At 39.2% G+C, this 20,549-nt stretch overlaps 2 protein-coding genes across 8 annotated transcripts in view; both read left to right on the top strand.

Moving 5' to 3' along the window:
• Positions 1-394: 394 nt before the first annotated feature.
• admb (adrenomedullin b) lies at positions 395-3,983 on the top strand. Of its 2 annotated transcripts, XM_084060043.1 has the most exons (5): positions 395-504; positions 1,088-1,203; positions 1,456-1,593; positions 2,215-2,540; positions 2,836-3,983. In XM_084060043.1, exons 2-4 carry the CDS (start codon positions 1,100-1,102, stop codon positions 2,492-2,494), a joined length of 522 nt encoding a protein of 173 aa, XP_083916169.1. In that variant the 5' UTR covers positions 395-504; positions 1,088-1,099; the 3' UTR covers positions 2,495-2,540; positions 2,836-3,983. The 2 variants fall into 2 exon arrangements, with proteins under 2 accessions (XP_083916169.1, XP_083916168.1); XM_084060042.1 differs by having other exon boundaries at positions 2,215-3,983.
• Positions 3,984-6,195: 2,212 nt separating this feature from the next.
• Positions 6,196-20,549, top strand: part of ampd3b (adenosine monophosphate deaminase 3b) — a 28,836-nt gene continuing 14,482 nt past the window's right edge. Inside the window, exons 1-3 of one of the 6 annotated variants that reach the window (XM_084058926.1) lie at positions 6,196-6,325; positions 10,362-10,474; positions 11,801-11,871. In XM_084058926.1, coding sequence (XP_083915052.1) covers positions 11,814-11,871 — 58 coding nt within the window. In that variant the 5' untranslated portion in view covers positions 6,196-6,325; positions 10,362-10,474; positions 11,801-11,813. Of the gene's footprint in view, positions 6,326-8,084; positions 8,109-10,358; positions 10,475-11,800; positions 11,872-14,920; positions 15,079-16,348; positions 16,637-20,549 lie in introns of those variants that run through there. The other 5 variants (XM_084058925.1, XM_084058928.1, XM_084058927.1 and 2 more) reach the window with 5 other exon arrangements.

Here is a 20,549-nt window from a genome sequence, read left to right as displayed (position 1 = left end):
GACCTTTGACACGATCTTAATGTAGAAGAGCAGGGAGACAAAATATTATATATAAGTTATTATATATAAGTTATATTGTATTAACATACTCTACCATACAGATTGGACAACATTAAATGTTATTTGTTAAAACAAAGTTACATAGTGAGGCTTCAAATATGTAAATGATTATTATTATTAGAATATCATTTAGCTATAACCCTGATTGCATCCCTCAGTGATTATGGATTCTATCCGCTGTGTGGCTCAGGGTTTACTGGACCCCATGTGGAGGGGATGGGGTTAGACATGAACTGTCCCATAGTCCCTCCCACAGCGTGTGGCATTCAGGTGCAGTTCCCTCCCTCTGTGTATAAAAACCTCACATTAGCTGTGTAAACTTCACATCACATCTCATGGTAAAAAAAAACCTCCAGGGGCTTGAACAAGGCAACTTTAACAACACCAACAGCTACAGAACACGCTTGGATGCACACTATAACAAATTGATAGCTCGTGTATAAGGTGAGTAATGATTTTTTTTGTAATTGGACTTTTGTATCTGGTAGTTAGAGTACATTGGATTTGTAAGATGTTGTTTTTGTTTTTATGGTAACAATTGGCATGCTCATTCATAAACCTACTTGATAATGAACCTTATTTTACAATGACTATGAAAATGTATCTTAGTTTAAGTACTTATTCATTATAACCTTACTTTTATCAAATGTACCTTACATTAGTGAGTGCATACATTTTCTTTATTATTATTATTATTATTATTATGGGGTGGCCCTTTTATACATCACCACAGTTTATTTAAGGAAATAACTAGCCCTAATAAAGAAATATTGGCAGCTATCTAGTCAGATCTCACATAATGTGCCTTGGGATATAACCTGATAAGATACAGTATGTGCTGTGTGTGGTGATTGAATATGGTTTTTCATAAACATTTGTACTTTTATTTATTTTTTACGATTTCATTGTTTTAGTTTCTGTCCATAAAAACAAGTGTGCAAAACCAAATTTGCCTTATGGGGACAATAAAGGTTTGAACTGTGTTGTAATTGAAAAAACGCATGTGCTGAATGATTCCACTTGGCAGCTCCCAGCCACTATGAGGCTAGCCCAGCAGACAGTCATCTGTTGGTGTGTTTTCACCACTGTGCTGCCGCTAGTGAGAGGTGCAACAGTGGACCTCAACTCCAGCTTGAAAAAGAGGTGAGCTGGCTGAGAGCTGACAGTCTAACATGTCAAATGTCATGTCTGGTATTTGGTGTTAAAAGTTAATTAAAACAACAACAGATGACAATAGAATTTGAATTTGAACCACAATACTCTTGAATTAAGAGACCTTATTTTTAAATGATGCACAGACGTTACACTGTAAACAATAAGAATTTCATGAGTGTAGAAGGACATCCTTTACACTACACCATATTATCCGAATACAGCATCTTCTCCATGTGTCAGGTTTATTGTGTGGCTGCAGAACCGCATGAGAAGGGACCTCCGCAGTAATGGCATGGGGACAGCCAGCGATGGGGGACCTGAGATCCCTACTGGAACTCAGCAAGAAGGGAATACAGAAGCTTTTGATTTTCAGTCCAGGTAAGGTCCTTACCTGGTTTTCCTCCTTACCGTAAGGAGGAAAATGCTGTTTTAATTCAACATCAGAAATCTCAACATCGGGTCTGGGGACCACCGTGGGGTCCAAGTTGGACCCTTATGAGTCTGTAACTCTCAGACTTAAATTAACACTGAGGATTTTACTGTGTAGATTGGGGTTCCACAGATAAAAATGGCATCAAATGTGGTTCCGTGGCCTAATGCATTGCAGGGGTCCTTGAAATAAATATAAAGTTGAGAATCACCGCACTAGATGACTGAAAGTGTCAAAGATGATGTCATTAATCCCTCATGCTTTTCATCTCAACTGCATTTTATGAGCTGAGTTCCAGGATGAGATACCTGCCAAATGATTATAAAATAATTACATCTTTTTCTAAGGACACTGTGTAATTCATGTTGTTAGTTGACGTAACAATGATTGCTTACAGGCTCCAATTTAGAAATGTTACATGATTAACTTACACTGATCTTTTGCAAATACATGAATCACATTCTTCATTTGTGCCAAGTAAGCTCATTAATTTGTCTAAGCCCCCCCCCCCCCCCCCCCCCCCCATCACCTCAGCATGCTATAAATATCTTTCTCTCTCCCCCCCCCAGCTTTGGGCTGAACAGATCCAAAAGGTCTGGCTGCATCCTGGCTACGTGTGCTGTCCATGATCTCTATCATCGACTGCACCAGATCAGTGACAAGCTCAAACAGCCCAACGCTCCCGAACAGAAAATCAAACCCAATGGCTATGGCCGGCGTCGGCGCAGCTCCGTTACCCCCATACCAGAGCTGCATGCCAGGTCTGCCCTCCAGGTTGAGAGACAAGAGCCCTGCTGTAGCCATGGAGATGAGCACGGAGAACACACCGCTCTACCTTCCCTGGCCTGAGGCAATGCATGGAGAGGCACATTTTTTTGTTGTTGCAGCTGATGGAGTTAAGTCCCCTCAGAGTTTCTATTCTAGAACATTGCTTTAAGGCATGCATAGAGAAATGGCAGCTACACATAACGTATATCAGGGGGAAAAACCTGTGTTAAGGTCACTTTGGATGAATGCATGGAGATCATGATGGAGATCTGTATACTGGAATATGTGTGCACGCATGTGTGTGTGAATGCACGTGTGTTTTTGTGGTCTGGTTCCGTTCCAAGTTCCAGTGAGTGTGTGATATGTGGATGATTTCACTTCAGACCTCTGGGACTTGACAAGAATTTCTGTCTCTTCTTCAGCTTTAAACGGAGCAGCAAGACCTCATATACTTGGCAGTGTGGAAAAGAAGATAATCCCTGAAGATTTTTCTCCCAAATCACTCATACCCATGGACTGAGGACTGAGCGAGGGCCAAGCTAAGGGAAATTGTGAGAGCAATCGGGGGGAAATGACACCACATGCCATTTTATTGACTATTTTTTGAACGTTGAAAAAGTTGTCTGGACCTCTGATGTTCCCATTGCAGGCTCCCCGCAAACTTGAGCTGACTGCGGTGGACAGTGGCTGAAGTGCAATTTATACCATTTGTATCACAAGTACTCAAAAACAATCTAATTACAAGTTTGTACTGTATATATGGGAATGTATGAAGTTAGTATTGCTTAGTAGTGCCTATTTAAGCACATAACTCATGTAAACTATATTTTTATACCGCCAAAATACAAATGAAATGCAGTGATCTTTTTCTGAATTTAAACCTCAATGAAGTAAGTATTTAATGCAGGTTAAATGTGTGTTATTTGTTTTTCCAGTATACTCTGAGAATTATGCATCATGATGTGATCAACAGGAAGTGTTATCAGAACCAAACCTTTGTTTTTGAGTTATTTGTCATAGTAATTGCCTTGTCATCATTATAATTAGTTAATTATACCCAGTGGAGAATGTGTAACACATGTAATGCAATGGCAAAGATTGCTGCTCTGATACAATGCAGGTGACACTTTTGAAGTCATGTTTTTTTAATCTGGACATCTGCTTGGCTGATGAAAGTCATACACAGCAACTGAAAAGTCAGCTGTAGTGAAGAAGGGGTCACTTATTGTTTGGCTGCTGGCGGAGGAATTTTGGTTGAATGCCATGGAATGGAAGGACTGCTTCGTTTAGCTATGCAGCAGCAGCTTGCCAAGGTCTCGAGAGCCAATACAAGTGTTGTGCTGCCACCTACCTTCTGAGTAGGCTAAATCACATGTATGGAATACAGCAACCAATGCAATGTGTGAAGTTCTATGACCGAAAGCTTGCTATCTATATAGAGTATTAAAAAAAATAGATTTTGCACAGTTTTGAGTGTGCAGAGGCTCCCTTTATTTGGCTTTATTTTGACTCCAGCACCTCACCCAAGTCTACTGGCAGATGAGCGGTGTTTTTTTCCTACAATATTTTAGCAAACAATTCAATAAAACTGCTTGACAAAAACTTTTTTTCATTGATTGAATACTTTATTAGTCAGAAATGTAAACAATACAAGGTACAGTCAGACCTTAAGGCTAAACACAAAAAAGTCCTGGGGAATTGTTTCCATTGTGGTCTTATATATTATAATTCAATTCATCAACATGTTCATTGTTGCTGAGTGAACTAATTTTGGTGTGTGAAAGCTTAGTAGTCCTAGTTTTAACATCTTCTTTACATTATTCATTTCACTGTGCTCAGCAAATCACACCAACTGACGACACACCAACACCACATACAAGGTTTTCTCAACTTCCATCCCACAGAGCTCAGGATGTGTGTGCTTAATTTCCAACAGTTTTTGAGTTTGATGCTCTTAAAATTACCTAATTATAAACATTATCATAATGTCTGTGTTTATGTGATTGCGCACATAATAGTATTAAGGAGTTAATTAAACACAAAATGCAGGATCTCATCACTTTTTCATGACATATAGTGGACAGGCAGGATACAGTATTGGATATATATATATATATATATATATATATATATATATATATATATATATATATATATATATATATATATATATATATATATATATATATATATATATATATACACACACATACATACACACACACACACACACACACACACACACACACACACACACACACACACACACACACACACACACACACACACACACACACACACACACACACACACACAATTTGGTGTTTTACAATTTTTTTGTGTAAATGCCAAAGAGGATGGGATAATGTTTAGTTTTATGTGATGTTTTAAAAGCAACATGATAGTGAGTCAATAATGAGTCCTCTGTGGAGAATGCAAATAGGTCAAATGTTTATCATTATAATAATTAATCGGTTGCATTGTGTTGCAAACTGATTCTTATTTGGCAAGGATGAACGCACTGGGATGAAAGGAAAGGAACGGAACATGCTCTGCTTAAGGTCATGGCCAAGAACATTCTGGTGAAGATAATAATAGCCGTCATTTTACTTCCATTAACACGGTGCACAATGTCTATTTCATTGCACATCATGAGATTGTGGCTCTGACTATTTCACAGGAATTTGTTTCATATAACTCTCTGAGGCAAACACACAGAAACACGTGTGCCGCTCATCCATGAGGTCAGTGTGCAGGACCTCTCACGAACACACGCACGCGCACACACACACACACACACACACACACACACACACACACACACACACACACACACACACACACGCATGCTACAGATCCAGTGTTTTGCTCAAGGACACTTGAACACAGAACACACAAGTTTGGTCTGCCACAATCCAACCTGTAAGTCTCCAGTTGAAAGATGATCTGTTTTACCACTTAATTACCATGCTGACTTCTCAAATAAGATTATTTTGAAGTTTGACCTTTGGGTGTGCTTAGTATCTCAAATCAAAGACGTTGGCGTAAATGAAGAAACAAATTTTTTTTTACGACTTTTTTTTTTCTTCCATAATGTGCATCGTGCAACACATGTGAGTCAGCAACAACATGACATAGTGTCACACAGATAATCTATTTTTAACATCCACAGAGCGCAGTGACCCACAGCTGGCTATCAAATGAGGATGCATTTTCAAAACACCATCCTTTTAAAATCACAGACAGATCTTAATGCATGGATAATTTGGATAATTCCTTTTAACAGGCCGTTCATGAAAGTCCTTGCGGTCACAATAGATAGAGATGATTGACAGTATTTGGACATGTATCATGCCCAAGATCTACCAACATTGCTTTAAATTCAAGCTGCAGCTCCAGTTATCTGGGTAACAAAAACCCCAGCATAGCAACAGAATGTAGTGAATCAGTTTCATATTAGCTTATTCCAGTTGTCTGGGTGCCCCTACCACATAGCCAAGGACATTATGGTGAAGATAATAATACCTGTAATTTTACTTCCATTAACACAGTGCACGATGTCTATTTCATCTCCCTATCTGTTTTGACAGATAGAGAGATCATCTGTCAAGTTTGTAACAATCCTGGGCATAATGAAGTCTCAGTAGTATGAACTTGATTGAAGAAAGGAAGTTGAATAACCTGTTGCAGGAACAGGTTAAGTGGGTCCGGACGGCTGAGTGTGCAATGGCTTTGGACCAATCGCAGGCCATTTTGACATCTGAACATGTGTGAACATGTGTGCATTTTCTGCTAGGAGTGAAGAGTCCAGTGGAATCTGGTCAGGTTGTCCCAGTTAAACAAAAGTCATGCTGAGTGGTGCCTAAGAGAGAGAAAATATATAGAGCTGTTCAGAGACGCTGTATGAAGAAGGTAAGGCTTAATCAAATCCTTATTTCCTTGTTCAATGTCAGCGTTAGCCTATCATGGTTATCATTTCCTAATGCATGTGCTCAATCTGTAATTGGAAACTAGAATCAATATTATCTGCCTGGAAATATAGTGGAGATCAAGTGTGTGTGTGTGTGTGTGTGTGTGTGTGTGTGTGTGTGTGTGTTTGTGGTACTGTATATGTAACTTGCAAAAGGATTCACACAACAAACAACACCATGAAACTCAATGGAAAAGTTTGTCACGGGGAAAGGAAGAAGTGATTATTTTTTGGCACAGTTGGACAATGGGTGTGATGGTGGCATGAATTGTCATAAAATCATGTAACTTCTAAATGGATTCATGTATGTTACAACCCCAATAGACATGATTATTATGATGAAATCTAGGCTGGATGAACCAGAGAGAGAGAGGACAGAAATCCGACAACATGTGAAAGAAAATGTAGTGACAAAGTGGGGCATTTTAATCTCCAAATTGTTTCCACAAAGTTTAGCCACTATACTGTATGTGTGCAAGTGTACATTTTGGCCTGAGGGTGGAGCTAGAGCTAAGGCCACGAGAACACGTTTAAATGGTTAGAGTTCAAATAACCATGGTATGGGGTCAACAACAAACAAAAGCAGATTAAATGCAATCCTAAATTTAGCATGTCAGTTGTCCAAAGGAAATTGTGCTTGTGGTGGCGATTATTGCTTCTCACAAAAACACATTCAAACTTTCAACAGATTCATGAAACACCATTTACACATTTTCTGCTATCAGCAGCCAGAGCTATCAGGCAACACCCGATCAAACCTGACGTTATTGGAGAATGCTGATGAGCTAATTTCTGGCCACTGACCCAACATGTGGAAATGGCATGACAATTGCATAGCATTGGTCGAGGGTATACACTCTACTGGTGCAATGCAATCTTTATAGTTAGAGATGTTAACAATTAGGCTTGTGTTTTTCCTGGTCTGACTGTACTGATGAAAAAGGATGACAAAATTGAAGTGGTCGCTCTCTCTTTCATTAAAATAACTTCACAGATTTGTCAAGCAATATCTCTTCATTCATTTATTCTACAGTACGATGTGCACACAGATAACACCAGCTACACTTGTCCAACCTATCTGTAGCCCTCTGTATTTCTGCTAGTACTTTCCTGGCCCAAACAATGAACCCTTTACCAAGAATGTGTCACTCTAGATTCACAACATTGTCTGAATTTGAATAACTCTCTCTCTCTCTATGGGTCTGTCTGCCTACAGTGATCCAGATAATATGGACAATTGCTTGTATGCACTTCATACTTCATACAACAAATGGAGATAAAGTAAAACATACATTTAAAAAGACTAATTTAGGCGTTGCAATGTGATGTGTTGTGACTCCTGGGTCGTGAGTGAGCTTGTAGATCTGCTATCTTTGCTATTTTGTGTATTTTGTTTGCCAAAACATACCAAAATAGGGAGCTAGGTCGGTTTAAGTCTGTCTGTGCGTTTTACACAGAACACTGCTCTTTTTTCTATTTCCTGAGAAGTGACAGTGCTGTGGGTGGGGCGTGGCCTCCCCAGTTCCCAGTCCAAGGGGGCGTCGCCAAGTTCTCAGATGAGTTGAAGAGGGCTCGGTACGGTAGTCGGTAGTGTTTTGCATAGATACGAACGCAAGGTTTCTGCTGGACAGCAACGATATGTACAATCTTATATAGTTGATTCAGCTTAACTGAAATTGCTCACAGCTTTATGTAAAACTTACCCCATATGTGACTGTACAAAAGGTCAGTATAAATGGCCCTCATATTTGATCTTTTCAGACAGGCAAATGTGTTCTATTTAATGATTGTATAAGCAGTGGTGGAAAAAGTACCAACATTTTGTAATAATTATTTAAGTAAAAGTATCAATACTGCAGTGTAGAAACACTGTTACAGTTACAGAATTTTAGATTTACTTGAGTAAAAGTACCAGAGTATTGGCATAATTTACAGTACTTGAGTACACGTACTTTCCACCACTGGGTATAAGCAGCATTTTGAGTCAGGTAACTTCATATGCTACCCCTTTGGGTCCTTATGCAAATTGTTGCATAACTTAGCTAACTTATGCAATAATTTGCATAAACGTTAGGACATGACCTAAAGACTGTGGACTGTCTTATTGTCAGAAGAGTTTGTTCTTTTTTCTTAGACTGTTTTTGTTAGTGTACATGCAACTAAATGTAAGTACCTTGGTTTGTGATGCAATATCAAAATGTCTGTTTCTACTTATTTGTTGTACTGTTCAAAGAGCATTGCTGCTGGGTATCAGTGGTGGAAAGTAACTAAGTACATTTACTCAAGTACTGTACTTAAGTACAACTTTGAGGTATATTTTACTTTACTGGAGTATTCCCAATTTTCAATACTTTCACTTCTACTCCAATACATCTCAGAGGCAAATATTGCACTTTACTCCACTACAATTATTTGACAACTTTAGTTATCAGTTAATTTGCACATTTGGATTATTATTAGAAAACACACATTAACCACTTCAGCCCTATACTGTATATACTCTTGAACTCTTGATTAGACTGTCTCCAGGTTAACAACGATTACTGTTAAATATAATCTAATTTAAGTCTAGAAGCTTCTTTATCAATAGCTCCAGGACCCAGGGAGTCCTTTTAGACAATGGGGTCAAAGATTTAGGATAAGGTAAAGGAATGCACATAGTTGATTAGGTCGGCTCTGTGTCCAAACAGATATTCAACCTTAGTGAAGTGATCTTAATATTCTAATATTTGCTTTAGGTACAGCAAATACATTTGCTGTGCATCATTTGGGATTCTGCTGTGTGTTATGTTTTCTGTTATACAACAATCCCATGTTATTTGAATTGTGTTTTACACACCTTATACGTTTAGGCTAAGTAATGAATACAGCATTACCTTCATGCGCCCACACCGAATGTGCTTTAGATATAGAACAGAGAGACCAGGTTGTTTCAAATTGCCCAGGAGTGTTAGATGTGTGTGTATATTAGGTAGTTCAGATATTGTTGAGCAAGTTGGTTAAGAAAAGAATGATATTTGTCTACAGCATTGGTTCTCAAAGTGGGGTCTGGGGACCCCAAGGGGTCTTTGAGGGAGTTCCAGGGGGACCCCAGCCAAATTCATAGTTAGGAATTGACCCTTATGTGTCTGTAATTCTGAGAGTGTACAAATGGAACCAAATGGACCCGTTATTCCATTTGTACAGACTCAGAGTTAAATTAATGTTGATTTTACAATAAAAATTGGGATTCCAGAGATAGAAATGACATTAAAGGGGGGTCCGTCGCCTAATGCATGTCAAACTGGGGGTCCTTCAAATTTAAATGGTTGAGAATCACTGCTAGAGACGTAAAAATCTTCTCTTATGGGGGTCCCTGGCATAACTTTTCAAATGGGGGTCCGCGGGCTAATAAGTGTCAATTCGGGGGTCCTTGACATGAAGAAGTTTGAGAACCACTGGTTCTAAAGTAAACTAACAGACACTTATTAAATTTCATTATGTAACTAACTCTTCTGATGTTTGGGCCTGGTCTGTACAGCCCACTTATGCAATAGGATTACATATACTGTATTGACTCTGGGTGGCATGCATGAGCGCTATGACTAAATAAGGAAGTATGTAGTGTAAAAATAGTTCCCCTTAGAAGTTAGAACCGGGTTGAAAGGGAAGAAAAAACAGCAGTAAAATGGCATATTGTCCCATGCTTATTCAAGCAGCAGCAAACCAAAGCAACCAATGACAAGAAGACAGTTTTCAAGCAATTTCATTGGCTACTGTACATTCTTTACATGATAGGCATGCCTTTCTTTAGCTGGTGGTGAAAGAGTTAACCAGCTGTGTGTGTGTGTGTGTGTGTGTGTGTGTGTGTGTGTGTGTGTGTGTGTGTGTGTGTGTGTGTGTGTGTGTGTGTGTGTGTGTGTGTGTGTGTGTGTGTGTGTGTGTGTGTGTGTGTGTGTGTGTGTGTGTGTGTGTGTGTCTGTCTCTGCATACTAGCAGTAGCAGCCTCTTCCAGCGCTGCCCCTATAGACTTATCTCTTGTCAACTCAAGTGCCAACTGACAAGACTCTGCAATCCAGGAGGTGTTACTTTCCACTGGGCCAGGCCATACAGTAAGTACAATTCCCATGATCAGGCTTATTATGTACAACTTACCTTAAGGTACAACTTAAGGTCTTTTCTGCACTGTTAACATCGCTGTACAGACCTAATGTACCAGTTACCTGGCTTTCACGTCTTTCTTTCTCCCTTTGACGCCCACAGATCCATTAACCTTCTGATAGGAATGCATTAGTTGTGCTTACTGTATATGTTTTCTCTTTCCCCCGTTAGAATGTACAGTATATTGCCTCATCTAGTGAGGAAGAAGTCTAGTCTATTTGTTACTCAGTATGATGATCTGCTCTAACTCTTGTTTCCTCTGAAATGGAACTGGAATTTCTCTGTCAAAACAATGAAATGTAAACAGAAAAACAGCCTGGGAACAGTTGCCAACAAAACAAAATTGTGTGTGTGTGTGTGTGTGTGCGTGTGCGCGTGCGTGCGTGTGTGTGTATGTCTGTACAGTATGAGTAAAAGTAAAAAACCTGCACTTGCAGTGACATTGATGTTTGGTCATATATAACGGCACATTTCCGGGGGTACAATACAGTACATAGCCAACCGACACGTGATACGACGCATGATACAAGGAAAATAGAACTGTAAGGATAATGATGGTTAATAATACTTTACAAACAAAAGGCATGGACTGGATGGAGATTGTACAGAACATTATAAGACAGGATATATAGAAGAAAAGCTCTGCATATAATACATTTGTAGAATTGTCTGCTTAGTTTTCAGTATACACAATCCTCATTTGAACTTGTCTTGCATAAAGTCTAAACTGTGTTGTGAATACAGAATGCTGACACATTTCCACAGGGTGAGTGGTGCTATTTCACCAGGAAATGCAGGAAATAAAAAAACGGTTACTTATCAAACAGTTGCAACTTAGGGTTCTCTTTCCTGTACAAAACAAACACTGTGCCATTCAAAATGTGTAAAATACTCTTTGATTTTGCAATCTCTAGTCCTCATCTTATGGCTAGGGTGCACTGGTACAGTAACTGTTAAATTAATAACACAGCATTCTCAGTAAAATTTTGTCTGGAGAACTATGTTGCATGTTTTTTCCACTGTCTACCCCTAGCTTCCTGTCTCTCTACAGTTTACCACAGATTCTAAATAAAGCCATGTTAACCACTTGTCTTAAGCTGTAACAGATATGCATGGAGTGCCAGTTAGGACAATGCCTAACATGATTTTTGTATATATTGTAGTTTGTATAATTCTTACGCCTGGGTTAATGTGGTTAAAATGAACTAAAGAATATTGAAATGATGCAGAATATTTTGTCTCTTGCTGACTAATGTTAAGCATGGTATGTTTTACAGGCACAAAGAAAATATGAGAAGAAGAGATGTGCCCCTCCATAAGCAGCAGTCTACCCCTTGCTTGGGGAAAGGTGAGTTTCACCTACACACATGAGCACACATGAATACACAAATGAAACAAAACACAACAAGAATAGTGTGAGAAATATCACTAGGGTGCAGCAACAATGCCAATGACCCGCTTCAAGTAAAGCTGTACAACATGATGTAAGTGTAAATTAGACAAACTGTAACACTGTGCACTTGCTTTACCCTGCTGTCCCCAAAGCAATGTTAATGCCTCTGCATGCTTTGCATTCTGACCTGACACCCTGACATAAAGCACTCCTTTGGATGTGTTTCTGAAATAGATACAGGAGCACAATGACAGTACACCAACTCAAACTTTATTGTCCCATCACAGGTTTATAGATAAATCAAAGGTGTGCACTAGCATAATTCATAGATGGTCTGTAGACATTTTTACCACTTATGCCCTATTTTCAAGCTGTATAATCTAAAAAATGAGATAGTTTTATCTTCATTTTGTATTCACTCAATAAGATTCACCATAATAACATGCAACAAAATAGGGACTCCATGGGTTTAACACTTATGTGCTTGTAACACAGTACAACTACATTTTAATGAATTGCTTCCTGGCTACCCGGGATTCTTTGGTAACATAAACATCAGTGGTTACATAAAAACACCCCTTATTGATGAATTCCGATCCCCTATTTAATCTGTTAGAACAAGCTTGGGTGCTGATAGGGGACCAGTTGAGCTCCTAAGTCAAAGTGAAAATGAAGTTATAAACTGTGCTACACCCAAAAGGGGTGTACTGTAAAATGATACAAAACATACATAATGAGGTGGGATCAGATTATGATCTGTTTATTCTTGTTCAGAAGCACATAGAACACGCCTACATCCTTAAAAGGCACATTCCACTAAAACATTCTGCACATGATCACGCATACTATACTACATTGTATTGTACTATACTTTACTCTGCACTGTTCTGTAATTTAGCCTATACTTATACTACTGTAATATTCAAGCCAAGTGTTGTTATATTCAACTCAAAGTGCTTTACATAAACACATTAAACTTTAAGACAGAGCATTAAGACACTATATTCTACTGTACTGTACTATACTGTACAGTACTATACAACAATATTGTACTATTCTCTTCTCTTTTCGACTGTATTCCTCCATACTATACTAATGTATTGTACTGTTGAAGCTTGCTAACTCTCATACTTTGCTTAGATGATTTCACGCTCTGTTTCACGATAAAACCCTGTTTCCACGATAAAACCCACATCTAGACTAAACAAAACCCCACCCTGATAAATACCATTATCTGCTTTATCTCCCATAGCAACAGCAATGCATAAAAAACAATTTGCACATAATAGACTAACTTTATTCATCATTATGACAAATATTGCACTGCCCATGTGTGCTTGGTGTGTATCAGGTGTATGCTATCTGTGCATGTAGGGTCATAATCAATGGGATCTCAAAGAAGGGCCAGAAATAACCTTATCCCAATGCACATCTGTAGTACTGTACATTTGGGAGCTGCAGACATAATGATTAGTATAAATTAAATTTGATCGTGTAAGTTATTTAAGAACGTCTGTGATCTTATGGCCTGTTGCCCACCACTGATCGCTATATTCTATATATATATTATTTTACACATTATTTATTCAATAATTAGAGCTAAGGAGGGGTAGTGCACCAGTTACACAGTTGCAACAGCCCTTGCTCAATTCCAACTGCAGACCTGTGGTGCATGTCTTAACCCATCTCGGCCTTCACCTTCCTGTCTCCGCACTCTCTGTCTAAATTAAGCAATGAAGCACTCGCAGGCAGTGATGGAAAGTAACTAAGTACATTTACTCAAGTACAGTACTTAAGTACGCTTTTGAGGAATTTTTACTTTACTGGAGTATTTCCAATTTTCAATACTTTTACTTCTACTCCACTACATCTCAGAGGCAAATATGGTACTTTTACTCCACTACAATTATCTGAAAACTGTAGTTAATAGTTACTTTGCATATAAATGATTATATTATAAAACATACATTAACCACTGTCGCCCTATTTTATACATAGGCTATTTGAAAATAGCCGATCTACAAGCTCACAACGCGCCGCGCTTGCAGATCTGCTATTTTCAAACATTTTAGTACTTTTACTTTTGGTACATTAAGTACATTTTGATACCAATACTTTTGTACTTTTACTCAAGTAAATGTTGAATTCCGGACTTTTACTTGTAACAGAGTACTTCTACATTGCAGTATTGATACTTTTACTTAAGTAAAAGATGCGAGTACTTTTTCCACCACTGAGCCCTAGCAGGTGCTTGTGCAAAACATGCAGTCCATGTCATGAAAATGTCACTCTAGTGGATCAAAATGACCAACCCTGTATACTATACTAATACTATAGGATATAGTGTGGTGCATTCACTGCAGCACAGTGTAGTGGTCACTCTGATGCATTGTGAGCTTGTAGATCTGCTATTTTGGGTGTGCGACACCGGTGCGCAACCAAGTATATACATCAGGGGTAAGTGTGCTTACCACATAAACCTTCATTGGTTCATGTCCGGTGTATAATATGCCATTCCCTAGCTATCTCTAACGGCTCTTTTCCTGTATCTCCGTTAAAAGCCTCAACGAAGCACAAAACGACTCTCAATGGCTGTTGCTTTTGTTTGTTTTTCCCCACTCGTATGTCTGTAAGGTCGATACTGTTTTGGTCTCATGTTATTGTCACCAAAATGAAAACCCTGACAGCGTTTGATAACATTTGCAAGTATGATTTGGTTTTGAAGGGAGTTTATTAACTGGCTTCCAGTTGGAGTAACACAGCAGGGTAGAGCTGCTGTTAGCCTGTGCCTCCTTGTAACTGGAAGGTGTGCCAGGTTCAAACGCTTGCACTCAATGCACTGGCTGGGAGTGTGCAAAGTCAACAAGAAACATCCTGCCCTCCCTCCCCACAAGCCCCTGCGATAAGCCTCGTGGCTGAATAAAAATCAAAACATGCCCAGGCGATAAAGATGATGAAATGAAACTGGAGAAGGGTAGGTCTGTGAAGGGAAGGGGTGTTGGCCAGGGCAGCAAGCAGGACTAGTGGAGGGGCAGTGCCTTGGAATAGGCAGGTATTGTAAAGCCAGGAAACCAGTTTGTCACTGTAGCCGTAGCGTCAGGTTTCTGCCAGTGTGCGAACACGAAGGGAAAGCGGGCTACAAGACAGCTATTTACCGAACAGGTAAAATGGAACACGACTTCCAAGAAGCTTTTGTTTTACATTTATAGCGGTATCGCTTGTGAATTGCATGACAAAATTATGCTGTTTCACTCACTGAGCACTGTGGCAGATGCCCTCATTTAGAGTGACTTGAGCTTGTGTGCTTACATTACATAAAGTTGTGGTGCTGCAAGAGCTATTGATTTGCCAGTGTTTATTCATGTCCCTCCCTCTGTACACAGTAACATTCACAACCGGTTCTTTACCATTCGGTTCACTGTATTCTTTAACACCAGCAAGGAATGTTTTGCTGACAGGGCTTGTGATTGCATTGGCAATCTCTATACAGAAACATAGCACTTGACAAGACCAGTCATCGGGTCTGTTGCTCTGTGAAGTGCAGAGAAGTAATCCATTTTAATTGCAGTTGGTACAAATTAGTCCTTGGTTCTTTTGTTCTTGAAGGGCAGCCCTCTGGACCCTCTGCTAGGACAGACACTGCATGCCTCTCAAAGATTTCACTTAGTTGTACCCAAGTACGTCATTATGTGCTTGTAGGTGTGCAACAACCAAATTAATCAATTTAATTGATTATAAAAAATAATCAATGTTAATACAATATATTTTCTTAAATTATTATAATTTTTAATACAGTTACAAAATAAGCAGATCTACAAGCTCACAACGCAGGCACAACACCTCGCAATGCTTGTGAGCTTGCAGAGCACATGTTGTCCCTGTTGGCCAAGGATCAAATCCTGATCATGAGCTTCCTTCCTGCCCCACTTACAGACTCCCTTTCCTCCTGACTCCCTTCTATGGCACGTAGCTATCAACAAAGGAAAGTTTAATTGATCTAACTGTCTGCTGCACTCAAACCCTTCATTAATCTAAGAAGTGCAGCTGACCTTTGTATTGTCTTCTTCAGAACAACTCACAAATACTGCAAGAATAGACTAAGCAGTTCCTAGTCTTCCTCCAGTATTCCAAACAACTGGCACTGAGGAGTGCAGTTACGAGAGGCATGTCTCTAGAGAGCGAGGGTGTCTCATTCCCTCCTTGTTGCCCAAACTGAGCTCGCGAACAACCGCTGCCTTGTCCATGTGCTGGGAACCAGTTGTGACATACTTGCTTGTATTAGCAGGTGACCCTGACGCCCACAACACCCCAAAATAGAGGAGTAGAGGGACACCCAAGACAGCAACAGCCAGCAGCTGAATCATACACAGAGATTCACAGCGACACCGAACAGATAAAAAGCCCTGCTAAGTCAGAGCGAGGCAGACATAGTGCTACAACTCATAGAGAGACATCATAGACACAAAGATACAGTCAAGGCTGATAGACAGACTTGAGAAGAATATTTAGGAGAGGTGCCAGCAGACACACAGCTAAAAGCTTGAATCACAACCAGAAGGTGTTGGAGGCACAACAAAGAGCCAGGCAGTCACCAAGGTTCTGTGCATCAGAGCTGTTGTTCAGAGAGCCCAAAAACAAGGTATGCAACAACAGACTGAGAAGTTCACCTCCACTTGGGAGATAGAACTCAAGACACACATGGCCCGAGTCGCAGTAGAAGGTAAGAGACAGATTGTACTGTTCAGACCTATGCCTTGTGGTAACAATGGGGCTTGTTTACCTATTAGTTCCAGAGTGGTCGTTATTTTTGTGCCATGTCATAATTTTCTGGGTTGTTGAAGTTGAGGTTCTCTCGAGACAGACTGTTGGCTCACTCAAATGCGTCCGCCTAACGGTCATAAAGCGGATGTCCAGCCTGCCCTCCACTTCCGGGTTCACCTTTATAGTCACGTAAATACGTCATACTGAATATGATTTAGTCAAAGGCAGCATATCTACCTTGCTGCTTAGCAGAAATGGAAATAAAAAAATATCTTTTAAAGATAATTTTAAAATATATTTTCATTAACGGAAATGACAAACAGATGACAGCTTCCTGTCGCGAATATTGTGAGGCGCAGTTACAGACTCTCTGTAGCATTTGAAGATTGTGGAAGAGTTGTGTGGCTTCAGCCTGACAAACACTTATACAAACATCACAACGATCTAGTAAAACGCTTCCTAATATACCCTGACTAAGAGGCTGTCTGTAGGCTGTCTGTAGGTCAGGTTTCTATTAATGGGATATGGTGGGTTGAAGGGTATCGCCTATGAGACAGCACAGTTGCTCCTGCAGGGACGTGCAAAAAAAGGCTTGTCAGGAATGTGGGCTTGTCAAAGGCAAGTGAGTTGACTGCCAAAGGCAAGTGAGTTGACTGGCAGGCATAGAAAAAGAAGTACCCCTGTGGGGTCAGGGGTTCAAGGCATCAACTGCAAAGGCGCCTGGGATTGTTGAAAGCTCTGGGATGGATAGAGTTGCATGTAAATATTTGGTGGGAGAGTGAAAGTCAACAACAGGACAGTTTGTGACATGATACGGTGCTGCTGAATGTCCCAACGCTGTGTTGATTCACATTGTGACATTAACGTGAAATATGCCACTGGCCAAGTGACCAACATTCAGATGCAACACTGACGATATTGTTATTATATTATAATATTATTATCCATGGTCATATAACCACATATCTCTGATCATGGTATGTTGGAACAGATGTGGTAACATCCCAACGGCTTAGACAGAAAGTTAAATATAGTGTCAGCGTAGTGAACAAGCTATGACGAGTACTCAATATTAATACTACACTGTAGTGCAGAGGCTATGTATATTATACTTAACAGTGTAAATATAACAACAGATTATGAGAATTTAGTGTACAGGCTTTAAGCGTGTACACTAAACTTAGTATAATATAGTATTCAACCTATAATGGTAGTGCAAATATAGTACACACACAGTACAGTATAGTAAATATAGTTGTAAAGCTACAGTATACGTTTATTGTATAAGGAAGCAATGCAGCCTATAAATATATTTAAATTATATTTACTTAAGTTAATATAACTATAGTGAAATTCTAGTATATAAAATGTAAGCTGTAAACTTATACTATACTATATTACTAAACTATGATATAGAATATGAGTCATAAATGTAGAGCTTATATACTGTATAATCCATAAACTATAACAATGTAAGCTGGACTGTGGACAGTTTAAAAATTGTGTTTCAAATATTAAAAGACCTCTTTTGTCAGACAGGACATGAAAATATTGGTGAGTAGAATATGTGCTATAAATAGGACCTCAGTAATGGGCACAGTATGAGTACAGCCCAAAATTCTTAAACTTTAAATAAACACACGTAACCTCTTTCCCACTGCAGGGTTCTGGGAAACAAAATGTACAGTATGTTATGAAAGTGGCAGACAACACATTCTTTTACAGTAAAAGGAAAATCGTTTTTCCTTTGCTTTCATGTAATAATTAAACACCACCCAGGATTTTCATGTATACTAGTCCTAATTCATTTAATTGATTTTATAGCTTACTGTATCATGCTCCAATGCTGACCTAAAATATATGAATACTCATATTATAATATATCTCATGTTTATATATCTCAAGCCTTTGGTTTCTCTAGCCACGGTTGGCTTTACAGGGCTGAATTGTTCTTGTGATACTTGATTCATGCATCATTTATATGCAACTTTCATTTTAATTCAGTATGATTGATACCATAATCATCACATCACATCGCTCTTCATCAGTCTGATTTCATTTTGTACAGGTCATCACTTCAGTCACGAGATGACCTAACATTTACCCCACTTTTATTTATCAAACAGAACATGGGTTCTGTTTTACTCATTGTAATCCTTGATTTATATACAACGGAATATAAGCTTATGAAGAGCCTGAATTAAGCCTCAAGGAGGTCAACATAAATATTACATTTATTTACGTTGAATATTGAAATAAATAAACAGACAAATGATAGAGGTCGACAATCTGAGATTTCGTATTACAATTTCTTGATGTGTACCGGTAGTACACCTTGTCCCCTTCCTTGAGTACTGTGTGGTCCTTAGAAACATGCCCGTTTGACAAATCAGAGTTCCCACTTCCCACTGATATTATTGGGTCAGTCAGTAGTTGTGTTTACTGGAAGCTACTGTAACTAAGAAGCTGGCAGCACACGCAGCCAGAAAGACGAGAAGGCCATGTTTACTGCAATTGAAGCTGAGCCTGAGGTGATGTTCACCCCGACCCAGACTGTTACCCAATATTCTTGGCTGTCATGTTTACTGTTGGCACTTGTGTTGACTGACCACTAAGATAATGTTTGGCCTCAATTACGGCAATATGTTATAGCTTGTTTGGCACCACTTTCAGGCCTGCTAATGACAGTATAATATAGGGTTGCTTATAAGGTTTTCCATATGATATACCAGTATATACTATTAAATAGTACATAATAGTAAATAGTCAAGCGGATTGTTGAGTTGAGTGTTATTGTGGTCAAGTGGTCTATAGTGCTCAGTCTCTGAACACAGAGGTTCCTTGATCCAGGCTGTAAATAAATGCTAGGCTAGGATCAACTTATGAGAGACCCAGTTCCAATGCACCTCCAGTATCTTGGTGCCATTGGACTCGAACCTGCCAGCTATCTGAGCAGCGGTGCACCTTGGTGAGGTCGGTGCACCAATCTAGTGCACTTCACCATTGCACAGAGGCCCCTTTTAGACCTAAACAGCTGTCCTGTCCCCTTGTGTTTTTGAGTTTTTTTTTTTTTTACATGTTAGCCTTTAACACTTACGTACTCCAGCCATTAACTACAGTAGGCCTGAGACTCAAACTAGGAATCTCTTTGGTCAGAGACGGAGTAGTAGACCACTGAGCCACGACACCATCACAATCAACAGGTGTCTCCTAAAATCATTGTCATTTGGGATTACTTTGTATTTTCTACTATGAATGGACATGCCTGCTATATACTTTTCTATTTCTATGATGTGAAGTATAAATATAAAAACAACTTTTTGGCTAATAAAGCAAAAGGATTGCTGCCAACAGTCAGCATAAAGTCATTAAGTTTTGTTGATGTATGTGTTGAAAAGGTCCTGTAGATCAAGTACACTTTGACTTCAGTCTCTGTGACTCAGTGTGTTTAGCATATGGAACTGGAGATGTGGAGATTGTGAGTTCAAGACCCCTGTCAAGGATTGCCCTCAAAAGCCAAGATGATGAATTTATGGGATGGTGCATTTTGTTTTGTATGCATGTTATTTGTGTCACATTCCAATCTGCTGAACTGAAATACATATGTTCTAATGTAAGCATTGAAATCCATAAATGTATCACATCCATAAATGTATCACATCATAAATTATCTCTTTTCAACAATTCATTTAATTGAAAATATTAAAATAGAAATGTCTAGATTGCCAATAGTGAGCACTGGGGATGAACGATTTTAGGGAAATTGTCTTGATAAGGTGCTGGTGGTCCAGTGGTGGAAAATCATGTCTACGGTTATTGAGAAATGTCCACTGGAAGCTTTTTAGCATGTTGTAGCAATGCTAATGAACACC

This window comes from Gymnoscopelus microlampas (genome assembly GCF_963454915.1).
Source record: "Gymnoscopelus microlampas genome assembly, chromosome: 6".
Lineage (NCBI taxonomy): Eukaryota > Metazoa > Chordata > Actinopteri > Myctophiformes > Myctophidae > Gymnoscopelus > Gymnoscopelus microlampas.
Note: the sequence above shows the minus strand (reverse complement) of the source record. Positions and strands in the feature narration are given on the sequence as shown.